Raw genomic sequence first — 26,236 nt, 5'->3', positions numbered from 1 at the left:
ACACACGAGCACATACGCCGCGTTCATTCTACACTCACACAGCCAGAAAAACACGTACCACAGCCCAGAAAGCAAAATACAACACGCAAACACAACCCGGCATGCGTAAGATGGGTGAGGTGTGTTATTAGGGCTGGGTGCATTGTGTCACGACTCGCCTTAGAGGCTGTGAGGATGGCAGGGTGGAACTTGAAGAATCTTGGATGGTGAGCACGGCATCCTCTTGCGACAGGATGCCACCGAGACGGCCGAAGATCTCCCTCCGCAGGTGTTGAAAATGGCGGCAACGGCGTTCCGACCCACCGCCCGCCAAGATGGCGGCCGCGCGCGCGTGGTACGCGAATTTCCCGCGCGAATTTCCCGCCCAGGCACCAGCAGCAGCGGCGGCATCCTCTGACCCTCCAGCTCCGGCGCTCTCTCTCTCTCGATGGCAACGAAGCAGCGACGTGATGTGCGTCCTGCTGCCCCGCCTGCAGCGCTCTCTCCCTCTTCACTGGGGCTGCAGACCCAGGGGCTGCCCGGAAGATGATCTTCCTGCCGTCCCCGTCGTGTGAAAGCATCCAGGTAAGTTGTAGTAATCGTGCGCATATTATACTGACTAGGATAATACCTAACGTTAGCCACTTCTAACACAAAATGTAGTGGGTTCAATTTAGGCACACTTCTTGGGAGGCAACACTAATTTATTAGAACAGTAAGTATTATAACACTGTACATTACACATAGGGTGGTGGCCACCGACCTACTCTAGCTAACACACACTTCTCTAACTCTCAGCTACTCTAGCGTGACCCAGCCAGGTGGGCTACTGGCAGGTCCGCTGACTGGAGGCTTGACTCTTCTTGGCGTCTTCACGATGCATCTTCATTCTTGGCATGGGCAGGCTCGAACCTCGTGAGGCTGCTTATATGGGCCTCGGCTTGCCCGGGCCCCACCCCGGCCACGCCTCCCTTTGAGAAACCTCTCGAATCCCCCCTGCTGTCCACGTGCCCCCCGAGGTGCCCCCTGGGCCCCCGGCCCCCCACTGGGATCCGGTCACATGTCCAGCCGGGATCACAGAGCATGCCACGACCTCACACCACCCCCGTGGCCTCCCGAGCCCAGAACCGGCCCTGACGTCATTCCCGCCTCCAGTCGGGATGACGTCATGTGTGTGTGTAGACTCACGTGGTAGTGACGCTCCCGGCATAGTGACGTCACACGTGTAGGTGTGTACACAGTAGTGACGCTACAATCACTACACAGGCGTGCATTGTCACCGGATCTGAGTACGTCGGCAACATTTCGAATTGATTGGACAACAGGCCGTAGACTAAATTTTGATTACAAGATTTGACCATGACAAACGGGAGTCGAGTTAAATAAAACCGTTGAATTTTTTGTTTTAAAAATATCACGTTTCGATCGCAATACAAGCAATCATCATCGGGTGAAACAATATAGCGGGAGAGCTGTTGAGCCAGGGCGTGGTGCTGGCCACCCACCCCTCGTGTGCCAGCCTTCATTGGCGCTCGCTCACCTGATGACGATTTTGATTTGGAGCTTTCGTGACTGCAGGAATCCAAACTCTTTGATTCTTTCAGTAAAGTCACGTAGGTAGAAAATAAAATAACATAAATCACGACGTTTCGGGCGCAACACAAGCGTCCATCATCAGGTGGGATAAGCATGGTCTGAGGCTGCTGATGACGGACGCTTGTGGTTTATTTTATTTTATACCTACGTGACTTTACTGATGACGATTGCTTGTGTTGCGATAGAAACGTCGTGATATTTTTATTTTTTCTATCTATGTGGCTTTACCGAAAGACCTTAAGAATATTAATCCCTGCATTCACGAAAGCTTTAAGTCAAGGTAACTCTCTACTTAACTGGATAACCACTAAGGGTGGTGACCACCACGAGTAACGATATACACACTGGATGGGATAAGTGGCCGTCCATTAATGACGTCACGCGATTTGGACGATTTTTGACCCCCCCCCTCGTCACACGGCGTCACAGTCAGATCCCCCCTCAAATATGACGTCACAAAACTCTGCCCTCCCCCAAAACCATATTTCCATTTTGAAAATAAAACATGCTTCAAATCGCTTTAAACTATTGTCATTGTAGTGCGTATTTAATGTGGCGCTGCACTCTGATGTTGTAGGAGTGTTGTTATAACAATTCTATATTTATTTAAAGTTGCGCATTTTGATGTGACGTCACATTTCTCAAACCACCCCCCCCCCCTTCGTCACACATCGTCAGAAATGTCTGACCCCCCCCTCCCAGGTGCGTGACGTCATTTATGGACGGCCCCTAAATGATGTCACTGTAGTGTAGTGACAGAGCCGAGCGAGTGGCACTGTATGTGCGGAGCCTCCCTCAAGGACATACCTATACCAAGTTTGCAGTCGATACATTGGGAATACGGTTGAAATTGAGTTACAAGATTTTAGGATACAACAACACACAGAGTAAGTTAAATAAAAGCGTGTAAAATGTAAAAAAATGTGTTTGGATTTTTTATGATAGAATATAGTATTGTCATCAGTATGACATAGGTATTTCAAGTTATCAGTCGATAGCACATTGGGAAGTGGGCAAAAATTGAGTTTGCAAGATTTCTTTTTTGAGGATACAACAGATGGAGTGAGTTAAATAAAAGCGTGTAAAAATATACCAGTCAGTACCCGGCAGGTATGAAAGACGACAACCACTATAAAGCACTTAGGGTGTTACCTGGCTAATAACGGCATCTCTCTCCCACTTCAGCAAAAACACTTTTTTTCTTGCCGTGGTTTTCCCACTTGATGATGATTGCTTGTGTTGCAATCGAAACGTCGTGATTTATTTTATTTTATACCAACGTGACTTTACCGAAAGAACCAAAGAGTATGGATTCCTGCAGTCAAGAAAACTTCAAATCTCGGTGCTCCACCGTTGAGCAACTTGAGAAGTACGATGGAAGATTTAGCTCTGCCACCGATGATATCGCTCCTTGTCGGTTAGTTTCCACTTGCCCAGTGGGTGCCTGCTCCTTGGTATTCCGGATAGCTCCACTCGTGGAAGCGGGGACTTCGGAAGGAGGAACGTGGTCGCCGTATATCTCATTGTGATATTGACCGGAAATCTCTGGTGGCTCATCAACACGATTGCTTTAAGGTGGTCTTTCTGGCCAACGGACATTTTATTGCCAGGAAAATGTTTTTGTCAAGGAACCACCCCGATTAGCTATTGAGGACGGTGGACAGTTTGTTACATCCTGATTGTACAACTATCAGAATTATTCCTTCTGTTGAGCGCTGCAGACAATTACATCAGTTTTTCACTGACAATATTCATTTAATCCGCAATACATGGTCAGCCTCATGGCAAAAACTCAAGTTCTGGATAGGTTTGCCCCAATTTCTTCCTCAGCCCTCTGGCAACTTGCTTGGACCGCCTGTGGTTTGGAGACAGTAGCCCCAATGCTTACGTCAATCATCAATTCCTCCCTTTCGAACGGCGAGGTGCCTGTGGTCCCTGAAAAATGCCTTGGTGCGACCACTTCTGAAGAAGCCGGGACTAGGTGTAGATATACTGGCAAACTATCGCCCAATCTCCAACGTCCCTTTTCTGGGGAAGTTGTTGGAGGAGGTCTCAACCCTGTCAGAACATTGTCTCGAGTCCGGTAGTTTTTTTTTTGTATTACCCAAGTCCGGCTTTCGAGCCAGTCGCAGCACAGAGACGGCCCGCGTTTGTGTGGCTCATGACCTTCTTCGGTCCATGTGTAATAAAGCACTTCGACCACGATCTGTAGTTCGTGGCTTCTTTATTATTCATTTCTCGTCGGCCGGACAGCACCGCGTTCCCTTCACACCGACAGCGCTCCAGTCTCGTTCCGCGCGTTAGATGTTGTCGCTCAGCGCACGGCTCGCTCACGCTCCCCCCGCTCCCGCGTGCCGCTGGCAGACGGCGCGCAAGGAGATGTGGTCTCGCCTCGAGACTCTACACACTGACCCCGAGCTGCTTCCTGCTTCCCCTTATAACCCTTCACCCACGTCACCAAGCCCCGCCTATAGCCACGCCCCCTCACGAACCTTCTGGATGGTTACCAACAAGAACCCTTGAGCTCCGCCCTTGAACTTGGCGCATCCAACCGATTGGCTGATGGCTGAACCGGCGGTGCCTATGCCCCCGATCGTATTCAGTCCATGGATAGGGGACAGATATCAGCCCTTGTCTTGCTTGCTCTCTCAGCGGCTTCGAGCACATCACTCCCACTCTCCGCGATCTGCACTGGCTTCCAAGTAAGCTTTCGCATCCAGTATAAGTTTGCCTTTCTGGCCTATAAAGGGCTGAATAGTCTTGGACCAATGCACCCGCGGGTCCGACTGATCTGTGATACGACTGGGGTCTATACACCACTCTTCAGGACCTTACTACTCTCCCAGCCTCGGCTCTTGTGCTTGACGCTGGGGGGGTCGGGCCTTCTCAAGTGTTGCCCCCCGAGGATCTGGAATGCCTTGCCAGCGGTGATCCGGAGGGAGTGCAAGACTCACTATTTTCTCATAGCTTTTACCGAAACAATATTTTATTGTCTTTGCATTTTGTTTTAGTGTACAATGCTTTGATACGCCTTTAAGTGGAGGTAATATTACAGGCAGTGTCCCGGGTTACGAAAGACCCGACTCACGGAAATCCGACTTAAAAGGAAATGCTCCCATAAATCGTGTACATTTAAAAAAAATACAGCATGCGTTAATAGTGCAGGCGTGGTGAGGTTACGGATGAATACCTCGGAGCGAGGCATAAGGCAGGGCCGCATATTCCACCAAAGCGGTGGTGTTCTGTATAACACTGCGAGTCACTACATTGTTACCCTGAGTAGACCTCTAACCGCCACATCGTCCCTTTTCCTTTCGTAGCATTACATAGTCGTTTGTTTCCTATGCTTCATGGTATTCACAAAGCAATTGGACACAGTGCAGGATATGCCCTATTCGTTTATTTGTGGGTAGTGTCAGGGTAGCTATTTGATCAAATGAAAGAATCACAGGAAGTGCAGCGATATGATGCAGGTAAGCGGTACAACACGGACGAAAGTGCGCTGCAGTAGTGAGAGAAAACGAAAGAGTAAATCGGGTAGAGGAAGCACAACTATTTTCCAACATGCGATTTTATCGTTGATTTTGGGGGGGGGGGGGGAATTGTTCAGTTTCTGACACACGGAAAATTCGGGTTACGGATATTTCTCGGGAACCTAACCCTTCCATAACCCGGGGGGGGGGGGGGGGATTGCCTGTACATTTAAAATAAATACGGTTTACGGTTTTTACGGTATTACTTAAGCACCATTTTTTGTTAATTCTTTGGTTCTTTCGGTCAAATCACGTAGATGGGATCAAATTAATAAAAATACAATAATTAGTATTACATTTATTATAATTATTATTTTTATTAATTTGATCCTATCTACGTCACTTTACCGAAAGACCCAAAGAATATGAATTCCTGCAGTCACGAAAGCTTTAAGTCAACACCATAGTTTTGATTCGCGCGAGTTTAGTTCACGTTTGTTCCTCGTCAAATATTCCTTGAGGACCCTGCTGGACCCGTTCCCTGCAATGTCGATGTTGTATATTCGATGCCTTGCAAGTACAGCTATCGTCTATTTGGTGTTTCAACATCTAAACACAGCTTCTGTTTTAATAATAGCGGGGTTTTCCCCCTTTTTTCTAGCAACAAAACTGAAACCTTTTTACGAGGAATCGTGTCTCCATTAACCACAATGCTTGTGGTCAAAATGCAAAAAAAAACACTCTGATAATGATGCACTGCCCTTGAAACTGATTGGTCCACACCAGAGACAGCTTTCTTTTGAACCTCGTCTCAATTGGTGCTAGACCAGAGGACGCCAAAAGGCGTGCATTTTAACAACAAGTATTGTGGTTAATGCAGACATGATTCCTCGTAAAAAAGGTTTCAGTTGTGTTGCCAGAAAAAAGGGGAAACACTCTATTATTATATTTTGGTACTGGCAAAGGAGGTCTAATGATGTACAGCTTCTGCTTTACCGGCGGAAAGGGTTCTATTCGTATTTTTCGTAATATTTTACACTGGCAAAAATGTATCGTAGATGTAACTGCTCGACTTGAGCTATAAGTGCTCTGATATTTGCGTTGTATTTGAACTGGTCTCCTTTCGGCGTTCTCTGGTCTAACACCGGTGAGACAAGGCCAATCAATTTCAAAGATAATGTATACATTATCATAGTATATTTGTTTGCATGTTTTGCCACACGAATGTGTGGTTAATGCAGACGTGATGCCTTGCAAAAGGTTTAATCTATTTGGCGTTTGAATATCATAACACAACTCCCGTTTTAATGCCAAAAAGGTTAAAACCTATTCCTATTTTTCATTAATGTTGATGCTGTAGTCTTTGTTGCTGCTGCTGCCGCTGCTTCTACCGTGCTCGCACAGCACCCGGAAATCTCCCGTGTAACATAGCCGGGCAACTGGATGAACGGGACCGTTATCCACGTAATGAATCAACATAAACTCTGTCTATAGTTTTCTGGTTAGATTTTATGTCGCTATTTCATTATACCTGATGATGATTGCTTGTGTTGCAATCGAAACGTCGTATTCTATTATTTAATTTAATTTATTATTTTATCTTTAGACGTGACTTAACCGAAAGAAACAAATAATAATTCCTGCAGTCACGAAAGTTCTAAAATTAAGATTGAACCACTTCTACGGGGAAGTTTTAAGCTTATCTTTTTTCTCTCTCTCTGGCGACTTGTTTTCTCTGCCTGTGTCCTCTCTTTAGATTGTTCACACTTAAATTCTAACTTAGCAATCTTTGAAATACGTAATCAACCAGGCTATGCGTTAATTGTGTGTTGACCGACCCTCTGTGTTGTATTACATTACATTTCGATATTTTACTAGGTTATTTAATTTTAGTGTGTCCTTCTCCTGATTTTCAGGCTTGCTTGCCGTGCCATCGCATTCGCAGCACCACGTCTGTTGACCACTCATTGATATGCTAATTTTTTCTCTAACCCTCCTCCCTCTCTCTGCCTCCGCCCCCCCCCCTCTGTCTATTTAAGGCCACCACACAGAGACGATCACCCCTCTCTGTTACCTGTGTTGCTCTCGCTATGTATCTTGGTGATATCTGTCTGCTAATATGTCTGTCTATAGTTTTCTGGTTAGATTTTATGTCGCTATTTCATTATACCTGATGATGATTGCTTGTGTTGCAATCAAAACGTCGTATTCTATTATTTAATTTAATTTATTATTTTATCTTTAGACGTGACTTAACCGAAAGAAACAAATAATAATTCCTGCAGTCACGAAAGTTCTAAAATTAAGAATAAACTCAAAACACTCAAAACACTGGGGGCCTGAAATGAATACAATCTTAAAGTCTCAATAATCAGCGCTGTCGTATTCTCTCTCTCGAGAGCGTCAATCAACTGTTCGGGCATGGGCTCTCCCGCCCGTGGATCCGCGACCCGATTCGTCCCTCGCAATTCACTCCGTCGGGTTGGCGCCATCAGCGGCGTGCGTCCGCTGGTGCTTGCGGAGGTACTCCCTCTCGGCGAAGGCCCTGCCGCACGCATCGCACTCGTGCGGCCTCTCGCCGGCGTGCGTCCTCAGGTGCTTGCGCAGCTTCCCCGGCTCGGCGAAGGCCTTAGCGCAGGCTCCGCACGCGAACGGCCTCTCGTCCTCGTGCGTCCGCAGGTGCCGCCGCAGCTGCTTGCCCACCTGGAAGGCCTTGCCGCACGCGGGGCAGGCGTGGGGCCTCTCGCCCGCGTGCCCCTTCTCGTGCACGCGAAGGCTCTCGGGCAGGACGAAGGCCTTGCCGCACGCGGAGCAGCGGTGCGGACGCTCGCCGGCGTGCGTCCTCTCGTGCTTGCGGAGGTTCCCCGCCTCGGGGAAGGCCTTGCCGCATGCGGCGCAGGCGTGCGGCTTCTCCTTGCCGGTGCAGCCGCCGCCGTCGCCGCCGCCGCCCGCCCTCCGCGGCGTGGTGGGTCTTGGCGTGGCCGTCGAGGTCCGTCAGCCGCGGGAAAGTCCTCTCGCCCGCGTGCAGCCTGGCGTGCGTCCTCAGGCTGCCCGACTGCGTGAACGTCTTGCCGCACACCGGGCAGAGGTGGGGCTTCTCGCCGCCGTGGGTCGCCACGTGGGTCTTGAGGCTCGACGGCTGCGCGAATCCCTTCCCGCACACGCCGCACTTGCACGGCCTCTCCCCCGTGTGCGTCCTCACGTGCAGCTCCAGCTTCTGCCGCCCGGGGAAGCCCCTCCCGCACACGGGGCACGCGTGTCTCTTGGCGGCCGGGCATCTACCATAGCCAGCCATTGTTTGCACGGCCGACCCGGACTTCTCCTTTTCCTCCTCCCCCTCCTCCGCCTCGGCGTGGGTGCCCGCGTGGGCCTCGAGCTTCGTCGGATCGGCGAACGTCTTCTTGCACACGGGGCACATGTGCGGCCTCTCGGCGTGGATGGCCACGTGGTTCTTCAGCTTAGACGACTGCGCGAAGGCCTTGCCGCACGTGGGGCACGCGTGCGGCTTCTCCCCCGTGTGGCACCTCGTGTGCTCCCTGAGCTTCCCCGACTCGGCAAAGCCCTTGCCACACACGGAGCACAGGTGCGGCCTCTCGCCGGGTGTGCGTCTTCGCGTGGCAGTTGAGGTCCCCCCTGCCGCGCGAAGTCCTTGCCGCACACGGGACACCCCGTACGGCCTCTCGCCCGTGTGGGTCTTCGCGTGCACTTTCAGGTTGCTGGACCACGCGAAGCCCTTGCCGCACACGGGGCACAGGTGCGGCTTCTCGCCTGTGTGAGTCCTCATGTGAGAGTTGAGGTCCCCCGGCCGCCTGAAGGCCTTGCCGCACACGGCGCAGTCGCACGGCCTCTCGCCCGTGTGGATCCGAGTGTGCAGCTTGAGCTTGCCCGACAGCGTGAAGCTCCTGCCGCACACGGGGCACACGTGCAGGTCCTCGCCCGTGTGCGTCCGCGCGTGGATCTTCAGCTCCGAGGACGCCGTGAAGGCCCTGCCGCACACGGGGCACGCGTGCGGGCCGCTCGCCCGTGTGGGTCTGCGCGTGGTAGCCGAGCTGCGTCCGCCACGCGAAGGCCTTGCCGCACACCGGGCACACGTGGGGCCGTTCGCCCGTGTGGGTCCGCGCGTGGACCTTGAGGCACTTCTTGTACTTGAAGTCTCTGTCGCACAGCGGGCACTTGAAGGGCCTCTCAGCGGGGGGGGGCGGCGCCCGTCGCTCCGCGCCTCTCGGAGGCGACCTTGAGCTTCGTTACGAGCGGACGGGGGTCGCCGCGACCCGCGCGTCGCGCGCCGGGCTCGGCCCGGTGGCGCCTCACGTGGTCGCTGAACGCGCGCGCCTTGACGAAGCCCCTGCCGCAGACGGGGCAAGAGAGCGTCTTGGGGCCGTCGCCATTGGCCAGGCTCTCGCAGTCTGCCGCAAGATTGAAAGGAGCACGCGCGAGAACAAAAGACGGAGCAAGATGAGCACGGAGGATTTGGCGACGTGCGCGAGCGGGCGGCAGCAGGCTGAGGTCAACCCATTTCACTAAACGGAGCGTGCTGGTGAATAATAACATTCTGAGGCTAATGCATTTCACTAAACGGAGCGTGTTGATGAATAACAACATTGAGAATAACAACCTTTTAAAACAGTCTGCATCAGCAGCAGGCCATGCTTTCCCACCTGATGACGGATGCTTGTGTTGCGCCCGAAACGTCTTGATTTATTATTTATTTCTCTACCTACGTGACTTTCCCGAAAGAACCACAGAGTATGGATTCCGGCAGTCACGAAAGCTTCAAGTCAAGATTGCTAAAAAAATTCGAATGCAAGAATGAGATGACACCGCTTATGAACCTAGAAAAGGGTTAGACCTCGATAATTAGCGAAGGGGCAAGGCGTTTATATTTGTGACTCCGAGTGTTGACGTCAAGGCCGTAATTATAATAAATATGCTCAAAATGTCCCCCCCCAATATATTGCTATCAAATAGATGTCTGTTCATATGATTGTGGTTATGGTTGTACTTTATGAATCCCTAATCTCTGACATTGCATGCAATGAAACAAGAAAAGATGAAAAAAAAGTAGAAACAGAGCAATGTAATACAATACACTATTAGACATTGTAAAAAATAAATAAAAAGTCCATCCCATGTCTTAGTGAATTTTTTTTATATTTTAGGCAGGAAATTAGTTTTCAAATTTAGATTTTTTTTCTGGGGGGGGACCCCCAGACCCCTGGAAGATTTGGTCCCCCCCAATGTTGACTCCATGGCTACGGCCTTGGTTGACGTGGCCGGTGCTCGGATCTCCGCGCCAGCCGTTGCCTTTTCACTTGACACAGACAGACGGGAGGCTCCCTCCCTCTCTCCCCGTCTCCCTCCCATTCCTCCCTCCCCTCCTTCCCCTCCCTCCTCTCCCTCCCTCCCTCCCTCCCTCTACGTCTCCCTCCCTCCTCTCCCCGTCTTCCTCCCCTAATCCCCACCCCCCTGGTGTCTTCCTCCCCGCCCCTTCCACTCTGCCATCCTCCCACTCAGCCTCCCTCCCTCCACTCCCTCCCCTCCCTCTCCTCCCTCCCTCCTCTCCCTCCCTCCCTCCCCCCCTCTCCCCCCAACCCCTCCCTACCGTCAATGTCGTCCCCCAGCTCCACCTCGATCTCTGCCACGTCCGACCGTGAAGCCGCTGCCGCCCAGCCTCTACGCTGCACCCGAGGCTCGCCGGACCTCACGGCGGAACCACGGCCACCGCCGCCACCGCCGCCATCATCACCGCCACCTGGCTGACAATCATCTTCTTCTTCCTCGCCACGAATGTCTGCTCCGTCAAGTTGAACGTTCTCTTTCAGATCCGGCAAGCGTCCGAATGCTGTTCCACACAAACGGAAGGGGGCAAAGTGCTTCGTTGTTTTTTTTTGTGTGTAAACGTGTGCACGTACATGTGGGAGCGTGGGAGTGAGGTGTGGGGAAGCTGTGGTTGCCAGGCTACTGTGGACTCGCCTTCCCATTAACGGGCGGTAAGGAATGGTGGTGGTGGTTGTTTATGCCCCCATGGAAGATGAACATCAATGGAGGGATACAGAAAAGGCTGATGAGTCAGATGCCTTCTATGACCTCCTGTCCCAGGTGCGGGCTAAAGTGGCCCCTCGGGATGGAGTCATCGCGTTGGGTGACTCTTAATGTCTCAGTGGGTCACGATGCAAACACCTGGGTTGGAGTGATTGGAAGGCATGGGCCAGATCAGCTCAATAATATTGGTAGTTAACCTCCTGGTTATACCAGCCCAAAGGGGATTATTTTGTCCGTCCGTCGTGCATCCAAAATGGGTGGGGCTGGGTGGAGAGGGGAGGGTGGGGAGGGGCTGGGTGGGGAGAGAGGGGCTGGGTGGGGAGGGGAGGGTGGGGAGGGGCTGGGTGGGGAGGGTGGACAAGCCCTCACAGTCGGCCATATTTGCGGAATACACCACGCCGCCGTTGACCCTGGCCATTGAACGACCAACCCAACTTTACTACCAGCTCCCTCCGCAGGAATGTGTTAATGGGAGGAGGCTTCAACAATTCACCTGGCCTCAAAGTGCACATAGCATGGCACAAAGCACCGTGGTCCCGTCACTGCCCGCTTGGCGACGAACGGCAGTTGTTGCCGTGCACGGGCAGTACCTTGCGATAGGAACACAGCGCCATTTTATCCCAAGTGTGTGTGTGGGGAGTGGTGGCGTAGCGGTTAGCGCTACGCTGCGCTATGAACCTGGCGACCCGGGTTCGATTCCCGCTCACGGCCAACACCCAGTGACGATTATCTGAACCGGTCCCGGGCCTCCCCAAGGTCGACTCAGCCTCAAATGAGTACCTGGCGCGATGTGTAAACATCGCCACTGGGGAGACAAAGGCGGCCGGGCGTGGTGTTGGCCACCCACCCCCTCGTGTAGGCCTCGGCAAGGTAAGGTAATTTACCCTTTTTACCGGGTAAAAGGGTAAAGGGTAAAGATGTCGACATGCCAAGGGGTAAGGTAAAGGTAGCTCGGAAGAATTACCCGGTAGGGTAAAGGAAGCGCGAAGTATTACCCGGTAAATACGGTACCTTGTTTACCGCTAAAAGCTCCGTCGCGCAGTCCGTGGCCTCCATTTCAAAAGTAAAAGTAATATTAATATAATATTAATATTAGTAATATTAAAACAAACTTTATTAAAAACACGCTTTTATTAAATGTACGAATAATTAAAGAAATCCACGACTCCAGGAAGTGGCCGCAAAGCTTGCCACAACGTAAGGGACCGTGGTGATTTACAGCCAACGTCAGTTGAGCGTGGACAATTAGACCCAAGCCGAAACATAACATAAAAAGAATGTTTAAAAATATATAAATGTTTAATGATAGAATATAGTATTGTCATCAGTATGACCTAAGTATACCAAGTTTGCAGTAGATACCACATTAGGAAGTGGGTAAAAATTGAGTTTCAAGATTTGAGGATACAACAACAATAATGACAACAACGACAACAACAACAGACAAGAGTGAGTTAAAAGAAAGCGTGTAAAATTGGAATCATCGAGAGTATTCTATATGAATAAAGCGCTCTACCTAGCATTTGCCGTTATAAACCTTGTTCATGTGTAGTAGTTCCCTAGTAATTACCCTGTAATCGGGTAATTTATATGGGGTAAGGGTAAAAGGTAGGGTAAAGGTAAGCTCGTTGCTATTCTTAGGTTTTTTCGGTAAAGTCACGTAGATAAAACATTAAAATTAATGAAAGTAAAATAAAATAAAAATCACGACGTTTCGGAGGCAACACAAGTCTCCGTCATCAGGTGGGACCGTCATCTCCTCCCCCCTCAACTTGCTTTCAAGGGATTACATCTTGAATCATTGCCTCACTTGATGCAGCAAATCTGGCTGTGACGGTCCCACCTGATGATGGAGACTTGTGTTGCCTCCGAAACGTCGTGATTTTAATTTTATTTTACTTTCATTAATTTTAATGTTTTACCTACGTGACTTTACCGAAAAAACCTAAGAATATGAATCCTTGCAGTCACGAAAGCTTCAAATCTAGAATTAAGCTCGTTGCTTTTTACCTTTGACATTTAACCTTACCTGCTGAAGGGTAAAAGGTAGGGTAGAGTGATTGTATTGTGGTAAGGTAAAAGGTAGGGTAAAGGTAGGCTCGTTGTTTTTACCTTTTAACTTTTACCTTACCTTGCCGAGGCCTACCCTCGTGTGCCGTGCCGGCCTTCATAGGTGCTCGCTAACAGCATTTGCCCCGACAGTCTGTTAAGGCTATACGGGGGATCTTTGTCTTGTTTGTCTCATCACGTGGAAATTGTGCATTGGTTCGGGTTGTCCTTGGGAGCGGGACACCAAACGCTCGACTACTCACGGTCGTCGCCGTCTTCTCTCTCCACCTTCACCGGGAGCCACGTCTCAATCCCAGCCTCCTCCTCGTTATCCTCATCATCATCATTGTCTTCTCGCTTAACGACGAACGGCTCCACGGGCAGAGAGGAAGCGGGCTTCTCTTCCACCTCCTCACCTGCGGCGAGTGAAACGCAGCAGAGGCTCAGACTGCTGCTGTGCTGAGTCGATGGCAGTGTTGAGTCTATGGGCAGTGTTGAGTCTATGGGCAGTGCTGAGTCTATGGGCAGTGTTGAGTCTATGGGCAGTGCTGAGTGTATGGGCAGTGTTGAGTCTATGGTGCAGTGTTGAGTCTATGGCAGTGCTGAGTCTATGGCAGTGTTGAGTCTATGGCAGTGTTGAGTCTATGGGCAGTGTTGAGTCTATGGGCAGTGTTGAGTCTATGGCAGTGTTGAGTCTATGGGCAGTGTTGAGTCTATGGGCAGTGCTGAGTCTATGGGCAGTGTTGAGTCTATGGTGCAGTGTTGAGTCTATGGGCAATGCTGAGTCTATGGGTAGTGTTGAGTCCATGGGCAGTGTTGAGTCTATGGGCAGTGTTGAGTCTATGTGTAGTGTTGAGTCTATGGACAGTGTTGAGTCTATGGGCAGTATTGAGTCTATGGGCAGTGCTGAGTGTATGGGCAGTGTTGAGTCTATGGTGCAATGTTGAGTCTATGGCAGTGCTGAGTCTATGGCAGTGTTGAGTCTATGGCAGTGTTGAGTCTATGGGCAGTGTTGAGTCTATGGGCAGTGTTGAGTCTATGGCAGTGTTGAGTCTATGGGCAGTGTTGAGTCTATGGGCAGTGCTGAGTCTATGGGCAGTGTTGAGTCTATGGTGCAGTGTTGAGTCTATGGGCAATGCTGAGTCTATGGGTAGTGTTGAGTCCATGGGCAGTGTTGAGTCTATGGGCAGTGTTGAGTCTATGTGTAGTGTTGAGTCTATGGACAGTGTTGAGTCTATGTCAGTGTAGAGTCTATGACAGTGTTCAGTCTATGGGCAGTGTTGAGTCCATGGCAGTGTTGAGTCTATGACAGTGTTGAGTCTATGGCAGTGTTGAGTCTATGGCAGTGCTGAGTCTATGGCAGTGCTGAGTCTGTGGGCAGTGTTGAGTCTATGGGCAGTGTTGACTCTATGGCAGTGTAGAGTCTATGACAGTGCTGAGTCTATGGGCAGTGCTGAGTCTATGGGCAGTGTTGAGTCTATGGGCAGTGCTGAGTCTATGGGCAGTGCTGAGTCTATGGGCAGTGCTGAGTCTATGGGCAGTGCTGAGTCTATGGGCAGTGCTGAGTCTGTGGGCATTGTTGAGTCTATGGCAGTGTTGAGTCTATGGACAGTGCTGAGTCTATGACAGTGCTGAGTCTGTGGGCAGTGCTGGGTGTATGGCAGTGTTGAGTCTATGGCAGTGCTGAGTCTATGGGCAGTGTTGAGTTTATGGGCAGTGTTGAGTCTATGGCAGTGCTGAGTCTGTCGGCAGTGTTGAGTCTATGGGCAGTGTTGAGTCTATGGCAGTGTAGAGTCTATGACAGTGCTGAGTCTATGGGCAGTGCTGAGTCTATGGGCAGTGTTGAGTCTATGGGCAGTGCTGAGTCTATGGGCAGTGCTGAGTCTATGGGAAGTGCTGAGTCTGTGGGCAGTGTTGAGTCTATGGCAGTGCTGAGTCTGGGCAGTGCTGAGTCTATGACAGTGCTGAGTCTGTGGGCAGTGCTGAGTCTATGGCAGTGTTGAGTCTATGGCAGTGCTGAGTCTATGGCAGTGCTGAGTCTATGGTGGCAGTGTTGAGTCTATGGGTAGTGTTGAGTCTATGGGCAGTGTTGAGTCTATGGGCAGTGCTGAGTCTATGGGTAGTGTTGAGTCTATGGCAGTGCTGAGTCTATGACAGTGTTGAGTCTATGGGCAGTGCTGAGTCTATAGGCATGGTTGAGTCTATGGGCAGTGTTGAGTCTATGGTGCAGTGTTGAGTCTATGGGCAGTGTTGAGTCTATGGGCAGTGCTGAGTCTATGGGCAGTGTTGAGTCTATGGGCAGTGTTGAGTCTATGGGCAGTGCTGAGTCTATGGGCAGTGGTGAGTCTATGGGCAGTGCTGAGTCTATGGGCAGTGTTGAGTCTATGGGCAGTGTTGAGTCTATGGTGCAGTGTTGAGTCTATGGGCAGTGTTGAGTCTATGGGCAGTGCTGAGTCTATGGTGCAGTGTTGAGTCTATGGGCAGTGTTGAGTCTATGGTGCAGTGTTGAGTCTATGGGCAGTGGTGAGTCTATGGGCAGTGTTGACTCTATGGGCAGTTCTGAGTCTATGGGCAGTGTTGAGTCTATGGTGCAGTGTTGAGTCTATGGGCAGTGTTGAGTCTATGGGCAGTGCTGAGTCTATGGGCAGTGTTGAGTCTATGGGCAGTGCTGAGTCTATGGGCAGTGGTGAGTCTATGGGCACTGCTGAGTCTATGGTGCAGTGTTGAGTCTATGGCAGTGCTGAGTCTATGACAGTGTTGAGTCTATGGCAGTGTTGAGTCTATGGCAGTGCTGAGTCTACTGGCAGTGCTGAGTCTATGGGCAGTGTTGAGTCTATGGGCAGTGTTGAGTCTATGGTGCAGTGTTGAGTCTATGGCAGTGCTGAGTCTATGACGGTGTTGAGTCTATGGGCAGTGTTGAGTCTATGGGTAGTGCTGAGTGTATGGGCAGTGCTGAGTCTATGGGCAGTGCTGAGTGTATGGGCAGTGCTGAGTCTATGGGCAGTGCTGAGTCTATGGCAGTGCTGAATCTATGGCAGTGCTGAGTCTATGGAGTCATCACCCCCAGCCGTGTCTCCGTCTCGGCTCCGTGCGTCCGCTCTGCGTGACATCTCACGGCCCCCGCTGTCTCATGCAGCTCCTCGCGATGATGATGGAGACTCCTCTGAGGTGTTAATCACAAGTCGACGCCTGTCAACCGCACATAGACAGATAATTCGCTCACGTTAACACAATGTCATGCTCATAGACTCAGCACTGCCATAGACTCAAACACTGCCCATAGACTCAGCACTGCCCATAGACTCAGCACTACCCATAGACTCAACACTGCCATAGACTCAGCACTGCCCATAGACTCAACACAGCCACTCACTCACCCAGCCACTCACCCACTCACCCACCCACTCACCCACCCACTCACCCACCCACTCACCCACCCACTCACTCACCCACCCACTCACTCACCCACTAACTCACGCACCCACTCACCCACCCACTCACCCACCCACTCACCCACTCACTCACCGACTCACCCACCCACTCACCCACTCACTCACCCACCCACTCACCCACCCACCCACTCACTCACCCACTCACTCACCGACTCACCCACCCACTCACCCACCCCACTCACCCACCCACCCACTCACCCACCCACTCACCCACTCACTCACTCACTCACTCACTCACTCACTCACCCACCACTCCACCCACTCACCCACCCACCCACTCACTCACCCCACCCACCCATCCACTCACACCCACCCACCCACCCACTCACCCACCCACTCACCCACCCACCCACTCACCCACTCACTCACCCACTCAGCCACCCACTCAGCCACCCACCCACTCACCCACCCACTCACCCACCCACTCACCCACCCACCCACCCACCCACTCACTCACCCACTCACTCACCGACTCACCCACTATAGACTCAGCACTGCCATAGACTCAACACTGCCCATAGACTCAGCACTACCCATAGACTCAACACTGCCATAGACTCAACACTGCCCATAGACTCAACACTGCCCATAGACTCAACACTGCCATAGACTCAGCACTGCCCATAGACTCAGCACTGCACCATAGACTCAACACTGCCCATAGACTCAACACTGCCCCATTGACTCCACACTGCACAATAGACTCGGACCCTGCCCATAGACTCAACCCTGCCCATAGATTCAACACTACCCATAGACTCAACAACGCACCATAGACTCAACACTGCCCATAGACTCAGCACTACCCACAGACTCAGCACTGCCCATTGGTTAGTGGGTGGGTGGGTGAGTGGGTGGGTGAGTGGGTTAGTGGGTGGGTTAGTGGGTGGGGAGTGATGTGGGTGAGTGGGTGGGTGAGTGGGGTGGTAAGTGGTGGGTGAGTGGGTTGGTGAGTGGGTGGGGTGAGTTGGTGGGTGAGTGTGGTGAGTGAGTGGTGAGTGAGTGGGTGAGTGGGTGAGTCGGTGAGTGGTGGAGTGGGTGGGTGGAGTGGGTGGGTGAGTGGTGGGTGAGTAAGTGGTGGGTGAGTTTGAGTGGGTGGGTGGGGTGAGTTGGTGGGTGAGGTAGTGGGTGAGTGAGTGGTGATCGTGGAGTGAGTGGGTGAGTGGGTGGGTGAGTGGTGGGTGAGGTGGGTGGGTGAGTGGGTGGGTGAGTGGTGGTGAGTGGTAGGGTGAGTGGAGTGGTGAGTCGTGAGGTGGTGAGTGGGTGGAGTGGTGGTGAGTGGGTGGGTGATGGTGTGTGAGTGGGTGGGTGAGTGTGGTGGGTGAGTGGGTGGTGTGAGTGGATGTGAGGTGGGTGATGGTGGGTGTGGTGGGTGAGTGGGTGGGTGAGTGATGGGGTGGATGTGGTGAGTGGTGAGTGGGTGGGTGTGTGGTGTTGGTGTGTGAGTGGGTGGGTGAGTGGGTGAGTGGGTGAGTGGGGTGGTGAGTGGGTGAGTGTGGGTGGATGGGTGGATGTGTGGGTGGGTGAGTGGGTGGGGTGAGTGGGTGAGTGTGGTGTGATGTGGGTGAGTGGGTGGGTGAGAGTGGGGGGTGGGGTGAGTGTGTGTGGGTGGAGTGAGTGGGTGGGTGAGTGGGTGAGTGAGTGGGTGAGTGGGTGGTGAGTGGGTGAGGGGTGTTGTGGGTGTGTTGTGTAGTGGGTTGGGTGTGGGGTGGGTGAGTGAGTGGGTGAGTGGGTGGGTGAGTGGTGGGTGAGTGTGGGTGGGTGGTGAGTGGGTGGGTGAGTGAGGGGTGGGTGAGTGAATGGGTGGGTGAGTGGGTGGGTGAGTGGGTGGGTGAGTGGGTTGGTGAGTGGGTGGGTGAGTTGGTGGGTGAGTGAGTGGGTGAGTGAGTGGGTGAGTGAGTGGGTGAGTGGGTGAGTGGGTGAGTGGGTGGGTGAGTGGGTGGGTGAGTGGGTGGGTGAGTAGTGGATGGGTGAGTTTGAGTGGGTGGGTGGGTGAGTTGGGTGAGTGGTGAGGTAGTGGGTGAGTCGGTGAGTGAGTGGGTGAGTGGGTGGTGGGTGGGTGGGTGAGTGGGTGGGTGAGTGGGGTGGGTGAGTGGGTTGGTGAGTTGGGAGGGTGAGTTGGTGGGTGAGGTGAGTGGGGGTGAGTGGTGGGTGAGTGGAGTGGGTAAGTGGGTGGGTGAGTGGGTGAGTCGGTGAGTGAGTGGGTGAGTGGGTGGGTGAGAGTGGGTGGGTGAGTGGGTGGGTGAGTAAGTGGGTGGGTGAGTTTGAGTGGGTGGGTGGGTGAGTTGGTGGGTGAGGTAGTGGGTGAGTTAGTGGGTGAGTGAGTGGGTGAGTGGGTGAGTCGGTGAGTGAGTGGGTGAGTGGGTGAGTGGGTGGGTGGGTGGGTGAGTGGATGGGTGGGTAAGTGGGTGGGTGAGTGGGTGAGTGGGTGGGTGAGTGGGTGAGTGGCTGGGTGAGTGAGTGGCTGGGTGAGTGAGTGGCTGGGTGAGTGAGTGGGTGAGTGGGTGGGTGAGTGGGTGGGTGAGTGGGTGAGTGGGTGGATGAGTTAGTGGGTGAGTTAGTGGGTGGAGTGGGGTGAGTGGGTGAGTGGGTGAGTCGGTGAGTGAGTGGGTGAGTGGGTGAGTGGGTGGGTGGGTGAGTGGATGGGTGGGTAAGTGGGTGGGTGAGTGGGTGAGTGGGTGGGTGAGTGGGTGGGTGAGCGGGTGAGTGGGGTGGGTGAGTGGGTAAGTGGGTGGGTGAGTTGGGTGGGTGGATGAGTGGGTGGGTGGGTGAGTGATTGGGTGGGTGGAGTGGGTGAGTGAGTGGGTGAGTGAGTGGGTGAGTGAGGGTGAGTGGGTGAGTGAGTGGGTGAGTGGGTGGGTGAGTGGGTGGGCGAGTTAGTGGGTGAGTGAGTGGGTGAGTGTGTGAGTGAGTGGGGTGGGTGAGTGGGTGAGTCGGTGAGTGAGTGGGTGAGTGAGTGGTTGGGTGAGTGGGTGAGTGGGTGGGTGAGTGAGTGGGTGGGTGGGTGAGTGGGTGGGTGAGTTGGTGGGTGAGTGGGTGAGTTAGTGGGTGAGTGAGTGGATGAGTGGGTGGGTGAGTGGGTGGGTGAGTGGGTGGGTGAGTTAGTGGGTGAGTGAGTGTGTGGGTGAGTCGGTGAGTGAGTGGGTGGGTGAGTGGGTGAGTGGGTGGGTGAGTGGTTGGGTGAGTGAGTGGGTGGGTGAGTGGGTGGGTGAGTGGGTGGGTGAGTGGGTGGGTGAGTTGGTGGGTGAGTGAGTGGGTGAGTGGGTGTGAGTGAGTGGGCGAGTGGGTGGGTGAATGGGTGGGTGAGTGAGTGGGTGGGTGAGTGGGTGGGTGGATGAGTGGGTGGATGAGTGAGTGGGTGGATGGGTGAGTGGGTGGGTGAGTGGGTGGGTGTGTGAGTGGGTGAGTGGGTGGGTGAGTGGGTGAGTGGGTGAGTGGGTGGGTGAGATGGTGGGTGAGTGGGTGGGTGAGTGGGTGGGTGAGTGGGTGGATGAGTGGGTGGGTGAGTGATTGGGTGGGTGAGTGAGTGGGTGAGTGGGTGAGTGGGTGGGTGAGTGGGTGGGCGAGTTAGTGGGTGAGTGAGTGGGTGAGTGTGTGAGTGAGTGGGTGGGTGAGTCGGTGAGTGAGTCGGTGAGTGGGTGAGTGGGTGGGTGAGTGGGTGGGTGGGCGAGTTAGTGGGTGAGTGAGTGTGTGAGTGGGTGAGTGAGTGGGTGAGTCGGTGAGTGAGTGGGTGAGTGGGTGGGTGAGTGGGTGGTGTGAGTGGGTGGGTGAGTGGGTGGGTGAGTGGGTTGGTGAGTGGGTTAGTGGGTGGGTGAGTGGGTGGGTGAGTGGGTGGGTGAGTGGGTGGGTGGCTGAGTGGGTGAGTGAGTGGGTGAGTGAGTGGGTGAGTGACGTGGGTGAGTGGGTGGGGTGAGTGGGTGGGTGAGTGGGTGGGTGAGTGAGTGGCTGGGTGAGTGGCTGGGTGAGTGGCTGGGTGAGTGGGTGGGTGAGTGGGTGAGTGGGTGGGTGAGTGGGTGAGTGGGTGGGTGAGTGGGTGGATGAGTGGGTGGGTGAGTGACTGGGTGGATGGGTGAGTGGGTGGGTGAGTGGGTGGGTGTGTGAGTGTGTGAGTGGGTGAGTGGGTGGGTGAGTGGGTGAGTGGGTGGGTGGATGAGTGGGTGGGTGAGTGAGTGGGTGGATGGGTGGGTGAGTGGGTGGGTGAGTGGGTGGGTGAACGGGTGAGTGGGTGGGTGAGTGGGTAAGTGGGTGGGTGAGTGGGTGGGTGAGTTGGTGAGTGGGTGGGTGAGTGGGTGGGTGAGTGGGTGGGTGGATGAGTGGGTGGGTGAGTGATTGGGTGGGTGGGTGAGTGAGTGAGTGAGTGGGTGGGTGAGTGAGTGGGTGAGTGATCGAGTGAGTGGGTGAGTGGGTGGGTGAGTGGGTGGGCAAGTTAGTGGGTGAGTGAGTGGGTGAGTGTGTGAGTGAGTGGGTGGGTGAGTGGGTGAGTCGGTGAGTGAGTGGGTGAGTGAGTGGGTGGGTGAGTGGGTGGGTGAGTTGGTGGGTGAGTGAGTGGGTGAGTGAGTGGGTGGGCGAGTTAGTGGGTGAGTGAGTGTGTGAGTGGGTGAGTGAGTGGGTGAGTCGGTGAGTGAGTGGGTGAGTGGGTGGGTGGTGGGTGGTGAGTGGGTGGGTGAGTGGGTGGGTGAGTGGGTTGGTGAGTGGGTTTGTGGGTGGTGGGTGGTGAGTGGGTGGGTGAGTGGGTGGGTGAGTGGGTGGGTGGCTGAGTGGGTGAGTGAGTGGGTGATGTGAGTGGGTGAGTGGGTAGGTGAGTGGGTGGGTGAGTGGGTGGGTGAGTGGGTGGGTGAGTGGCTGGGTGAGTGGCTGGGTGAGTGGCTGGGTGAGTGGGTGGGTGAGTGGGTGAGTGGGTGGGTGAGTGGGTGAGTGGGTGGTGAGTGGGTGGATGAGTGGGTGGGTGAGTGACTGGGTGGATGGGTGAGTGGGTGGGTGAGTGGGTGGGTGTGTGAGTGGGTGAGTGGGTGGGTGAGTGGGTGAGTGGGTGGGTGGATGAGTGGGTGGGTGAGTGAGTGGGTGGATGGGTGGGTGAGTGGGTGGGTGAGTGGTGAGTGGTTGGGTGAGTGGGTGGGTGAGCGGGTGAGTGGGTGGGTGAGTGGGTATTGGGTGGGTGAGTGGGTGGGTGAGTTGGTGAGTGGGTGGGTGAGTGGGTGAGTGGGTGGGTGGATGAGTGGGTGAGTGAGTGATTGGGTGGGTGGGTGAGTGAGTGGGTGGGTGAGTGAGTGGGTGAGTGAGTGACGTGAGTGGGTGAGTGGGTGGGTGAGTGGGTGGGGAGTTAGTGGGTGAGTGAGTGGGTGAGTGTGTGAGTGAGGTGGGTGGGTGAGTGGGTGAGTCGGTGAGTGAGTGAGTGGTGAGTGGGTGGGTGAGTGAGTGGGTGAGTGACTGGGTGAGTGGGTGGGTGAATGGGTGGGTGAGTGGGTGGGTGAGTGGGTGGATGAGTGTGTGGATGAGTGAGTGGGTGGATGGGTGAGTGGGTGGGTGTGTGAGTGGGTGGGTGTGTGAGTGGGTGAGTGGGTGGGTGAGTGGGTGGGTGAGTGGGTGGGTGAGTGGGTGGGTGAGTGAGTGGCTGGTGTGAGTGGCTGGGTGAGTGGCTGGGTGAGTGGGTGGGTGAGTGGGTGAGTGGGTGGTGAGTGGGTGAGTGGGTGGGTGAGTGGTGGATGAGTGGGTGGGTGAGTGACTGGGTGGATGGGTGAGTGGGTGGGTGAGGTGGGTGGGTGTGTGAGTGGGTGAGTGGGTGGGTGAGTGGGAGTGAGTGGGTGGGTGGATGAGTGGGTGGGTGAGTGAGTGGGTGGATGGGTGGGTGAGTGGGTGAGTGGGTGGGTGAGTGGGTGGGTGAGCGGGTGAGTGGGTGGGTGAGTGGGTAAGTGGGTGGTGAGTGGGTGGGTGAGTTGGTGAGTGGGTGGGTGAGTGGGTGGGTGAGTGGGTGGGTGGATGAGTGGGTGGGTGAGTGATTGGGTGGGTGGGTGAGTGAGTGAGTGAGTGGGTGGGTGAGTGAGTGGGTGAGGTGAGTGAGTGAGTGGGTGAGTGGGTGGGTGAGTGGGTGGGCAAGTTAGTGGGTGAGTGAGTGGGTGAGTGTGTGAGTGAGTGGGTGGTGAGTGGGTGAGTCGGTGAGTGAGTGGGTGAGTGAGTGGGTGGGTGAGTGGGTGGAGTTGGTTGGTGGTGAGTGAGTGGGTGAGTGAGTGGGTGGCGAGTTAGTGGGTGAGTGAGTGTGTGAGTGGGGTGAGTGAGTGGGTGAGTCGGTGAGTGAGTGGGTGAGTGGGTGGGTGAGTGGGTGGGTGAGTGGGTGGGTGAGTGGGTGGGTGAGTGGGTTGGTGAGTGGGTTAGTGGGTGGGTGAGTGGGTGGGTGAGTGGGTGGGTGAGTGGGTGGGTGGCTGAGTGGGTGAGTGAGTGGGTGAGTGAGTGGGTGAGTGGGTGGGTGAGTGGGTGGGTGAGTGGGGTGGGTGAGTGGGTGGGTGAGTGGCTGGGTGAGTGGCTGGTGTGAGTGGCTGGGTGAGTGGGTGGGTGAGTGGGTGAGTGGGTGGTGAGTGGGTGAGTGGGTGGGTGAGTGGGTGGATGAGTGGGTGGGTGAGTGACTGGGTGGATGGGTGAGTGGGTGGGTGAGTGGGTGGGTGTGTGAGTGGTGAGTGGGTGGGTGAGTGGGTGAGTGGGTGGGTGGATGAGTGGGTGGGTGAGTGAGTGAGTGGGTGGATGGGTGGGTGAGTGGGTGGGTGAGTGGTGAGAGTGGTTGGGTGAGTGGGTGGGTGAGCGGGTGAGTGGTGGGGTGGGTGAGTGGGTAAGTGGGTGGGTGAGTGGGTGGGTGAGTTGGTGAGTGGGTGGTGTGAGTGGGTGAGTGGGTGGGTGATGAGTGGGTGAGTGAGTGAGTGATTGGGTGGGTGGGTGAGTGAGTGGGTGGGTGAGTGAGTGGGTGAGTGAGTGAGTGAGTGGGTGAGTGGGTGGGTGAGTGGGTGGGCGAGTTAGTGGTGAGTGAGTGGGTGAGTGTGTGAGTGAGTGGGTGGGTGAGTGGGTGAGTCGGTGAGTGAGTGGGTGAGTGAGTGGGTGGGTGAGTGAGTGGGTGAGTGAGTGGGTGAGTGGGTGGGTGAATGGGTGGGTGAGTGGGTGGTTGAGTGGGTGGATGAGTGGGTGGATGAGTGAGTGGGTGGATGGGTGAGTGGAGTGGGTGAGTGGGTGGGTGTGTGAGTGGTGAGTGGTGGGTGAGTGGGTGGGTGAGTGGGTGAGTGGGTGGGTGAGTGGGTGGGTGAGTGGGAGGGTGAGTGGGTGGATGAGTGGGTGGGTGAGTGATTGGGTGGGTGAGTGAGTGAGTGGGTGAGTGGGTGAGTGGGTGGGTGAGTGGGTGGGCGAGTTAGTGGGTGAGTGAGTGGGTGAGTGTGTGAGTGAGTGGGTGGGTGAGTCGGTGAGTGAGTGGTTGAGTGGGTGAGTGGGTGGGTGAGTGGGTGAGTGGGTGAGAGGGTGGGTGAGTGGGTGGGCGAGTTAGTGGGTGAGTGAGTGTGTGAGTGTGTGAGTGAGTGGGTGGGTGGGTGAGTGGGTGAGTGGGTGGGTGAGTGGGTGGGCGAGTTAGTGGGTGGGTGACGTGGGTGAGTCGGTGAGTGAGTGGGTGAGTGAGTGGGTGGGTGAGTGGGTGAGTGGGTGGGTGAGTGGTGGGTGGGTGGGTGGGTGAGTGAGTGGGTGGGTGGGTGAGTGGGTGGGTGAGTGGGTGGGTGAGTGGGTGGGTGAGTTAGTGGGTGAGTGAGTGAGTGGGTGAGTGAGTGAGTGAGTGAGTGGGAGAGTGAGTGGGTGAGTGGGTGGGTGAGTGGGTGGGCGAGTTAGTGGGTGAGTGAGTGGGTGAGTGTGTGAGTGGGTGGGTGAGTGGGTGAGTCGGTGAGTGAGTGGGTGAGTGGGTGGGTGAGTGGGTGGGTGAGTTGGTGGGTGAGTGAGTGGGTGAGTGAGTGGGTGAGTGGGTGGGTGAATGGGTGGGTGAGTGGGTGGGTGGATGAGTGGGTGGGTGGATGGGTGAGTGGGTGGGTGAAGTGAGGAGTGGTGGGTGGGTGGGTGAGTGGGTGGGTGAGTGGGTGGGTGAGTGGGTGGGTGAGTTAGTGGGTGAGTGGGTGGGTGGATGAGTGGGTGAGTGAGTGAGTGATTGGGTGGAGTGGAGTGAGTGAGGTGAGTGGGTGGGTGAGTGAGTGGGTGAGTGAGTGAGGTGAGTGGGTGAGTGGGTGGGTGAGTGGTGGGGCGAGTGTGGTGAGTGAGTGGGTGAGTGGTGAGTGGTGGGGTGAGTGGGTGAGGTGAGTGAGTGGGTGGTGGTGAGTGGGTGAGGTGGGTGGTGGTGAGTGATGGTGGAGTGAGTGGAGTGGGTGGGTGGGTGGGTGTGGAGTGGGTGAGTGGGTGGGGTGAGTGGGTGGGGAGTGGTGGTGAGTGAGTGGTGAGTGGGTGGGTGAGTGGGTGGGTGGTGAGTGGGTGGTGTGAGTGGTGGAGTGGGAGGTGGAGTGGGTGTGGTGGGTGAGTGGTGGGTGAGTGGGTGGGTGAGTGGGTGAGTGGGTGGTGGTGAGTGGGTGGGTAGTTGAGTGAGTGGGTGAGTGGGTGGAGTGGTGGGTGAGTGGTGGTGGGTGAGTGGGGTGAGTGTGTGAGTGGGTGAGTGGGTGGGTGAGTGGGTGGGAGTGAGTGGGTGGAGTGAGTGGGTGAGTGGGTGAGGTGAGTGGGTGGGTGAGTGGGTGGAGTGTGTGGGTGAGTGGGTGAGTCGGTGAGTGAGTGGGTGAGTGGGTGGTGGGTGGGTGAGTGGGTGAGTGGTGGAGTGGGTGGTGAGTGGGGTGGGTGTGAGGGTGAGTGGGTGGGGTGTGGGTGGGTGAGTGGGTGGGTGAGTGAGTGGGTGAGTGGTGGGTGAGTGGGTGGGTGTGTGAGTGAGTGGGTGGGTGTGGGTGGTGTGTGGGTGAGTGTGTGAGTGAGTGGGGGGTGGGTGTGTGGGTGAGTGGGGTGAGTGAGTGGGTGGGTGAGTGGGTGTGTGAGTGGGTGGGTGGGTGATGGTGTGGTGGGGGTGATGATGGGTGAGTGGGTGTGGGGGTGGGTGTGTGGGTGGGTGAGTGGGTGTGGGAGTGGGTGAGTGGGTGGGTGTGTGGGTGGGTGAGTGGTGGGGAGTGGGTGTGGTGGGTGAGTGGGTGAGTGAGTGGTGGTGTGAGGGGGTGTGTGGGGGGTGTGAGGTGTGGGTGGGTGAGTGGGTGGGTGAGTGGGTGGGGTGAGTGGGTGGCGTGGTGTGTGGGTGAGAGTGGTGGGTGGTGGGTGAGTGGGTGGGGGTGTAGTGGGGGGGTGGTGAGTGGGTGAGTGGGGGGTGGGTGGGGTGAGGGGGTGGTGTGGGTGGGGGTGGGTGGGTGGGGGGGGGTGTGGGGGGGGGGTGTGGGGTGGTGGGTGGGGGTGGTGGGGGGTGGGGGGGTGTGTGGGGGGGGGTGTGGGGGGGTGGGGGGAGGGGTGTGGGGGGGGTGGGAGGGGGGGGGGTGGTGGGGGGGGTGGGGGGGGGTGGGTGGGGGGGGGGGGGGGTGGGGGGGGGGGGTGGGGGGGGGTGGGTGGGGGTGTGGGGGGGGGGGGTGGTGGGGGGGGTGGGTGGGGGGGGTGGGGGGGGGGGTGGGGGGGGGGGTG

The 26,236-nt window shown here is 55.2% G+C and overlaps 2 protein-coding genes across 3 annotated transcripts in view; both read right to left on the bottom strand.

Moving 5' to 3' along the window:
- The window catches only part of LOC144737603 (uncharacterized), a 36,289-nt gene that overhangs the window by 6,386 nt on the left and 3,667 nt on the right, over positions 1-26,236 (bottom strand). For both annotated transcript variants that reach the window (XM_078620366.1, XM_078620367.1), the window contains exons 2-4: positions 16,201-16,328; positions 13,403-13,555; positions 10,651-10,890 (exon numbers count right to left, since the gene is read on the bottom strand). In XM_078620366.1, the coding sequence (XP_078476492.1) occupies positions 10,651-10,890; positions 13,403-13,555; positions 16,201-16,249 (442 nt within the window). In that variant the 5' untranslated portion in view covers positions 16,250-16,328. The remainder of the gene's footprint in view (positions 1-10,650; positions 10,891-13,402; positions 13,556-16,200; positions 16,329-26,236) is intronic.
- LOC144737623 (uncharacterized) lies at positions 7,062-10,550 on the bottom strand. Its single transcript, XM_078620392.1, is given in 4 exon segments — positions 7,062-9,060; positions 9,062-9,292; positions 9,360-9,454; positions 10,511-10,550. Coding segments are annotated over 4 exon segments (1,749 nt in total). The 3' UTR covers positions 7,062-7,677.

The sequence above is a fragment of the Lampetra planeri genome, chromosome 72, assembly GCF_965212315.1.
Source record: "Lampetra planeri chromosome 72, kcLamPlan1.2.h2, whole genome shotgun sequence".
Lineage (NCBI taxonomy): Eukaryota > Metazoa > Chordata > Hyperoartia > Petromyzontiformes > Petromyzontidae > Lampetra > Lampetra planeri.
Note: the sequence above shows the minus strand (reverse complement) of the source record. Positions and strands in the feature narration are given on the sequence as shown.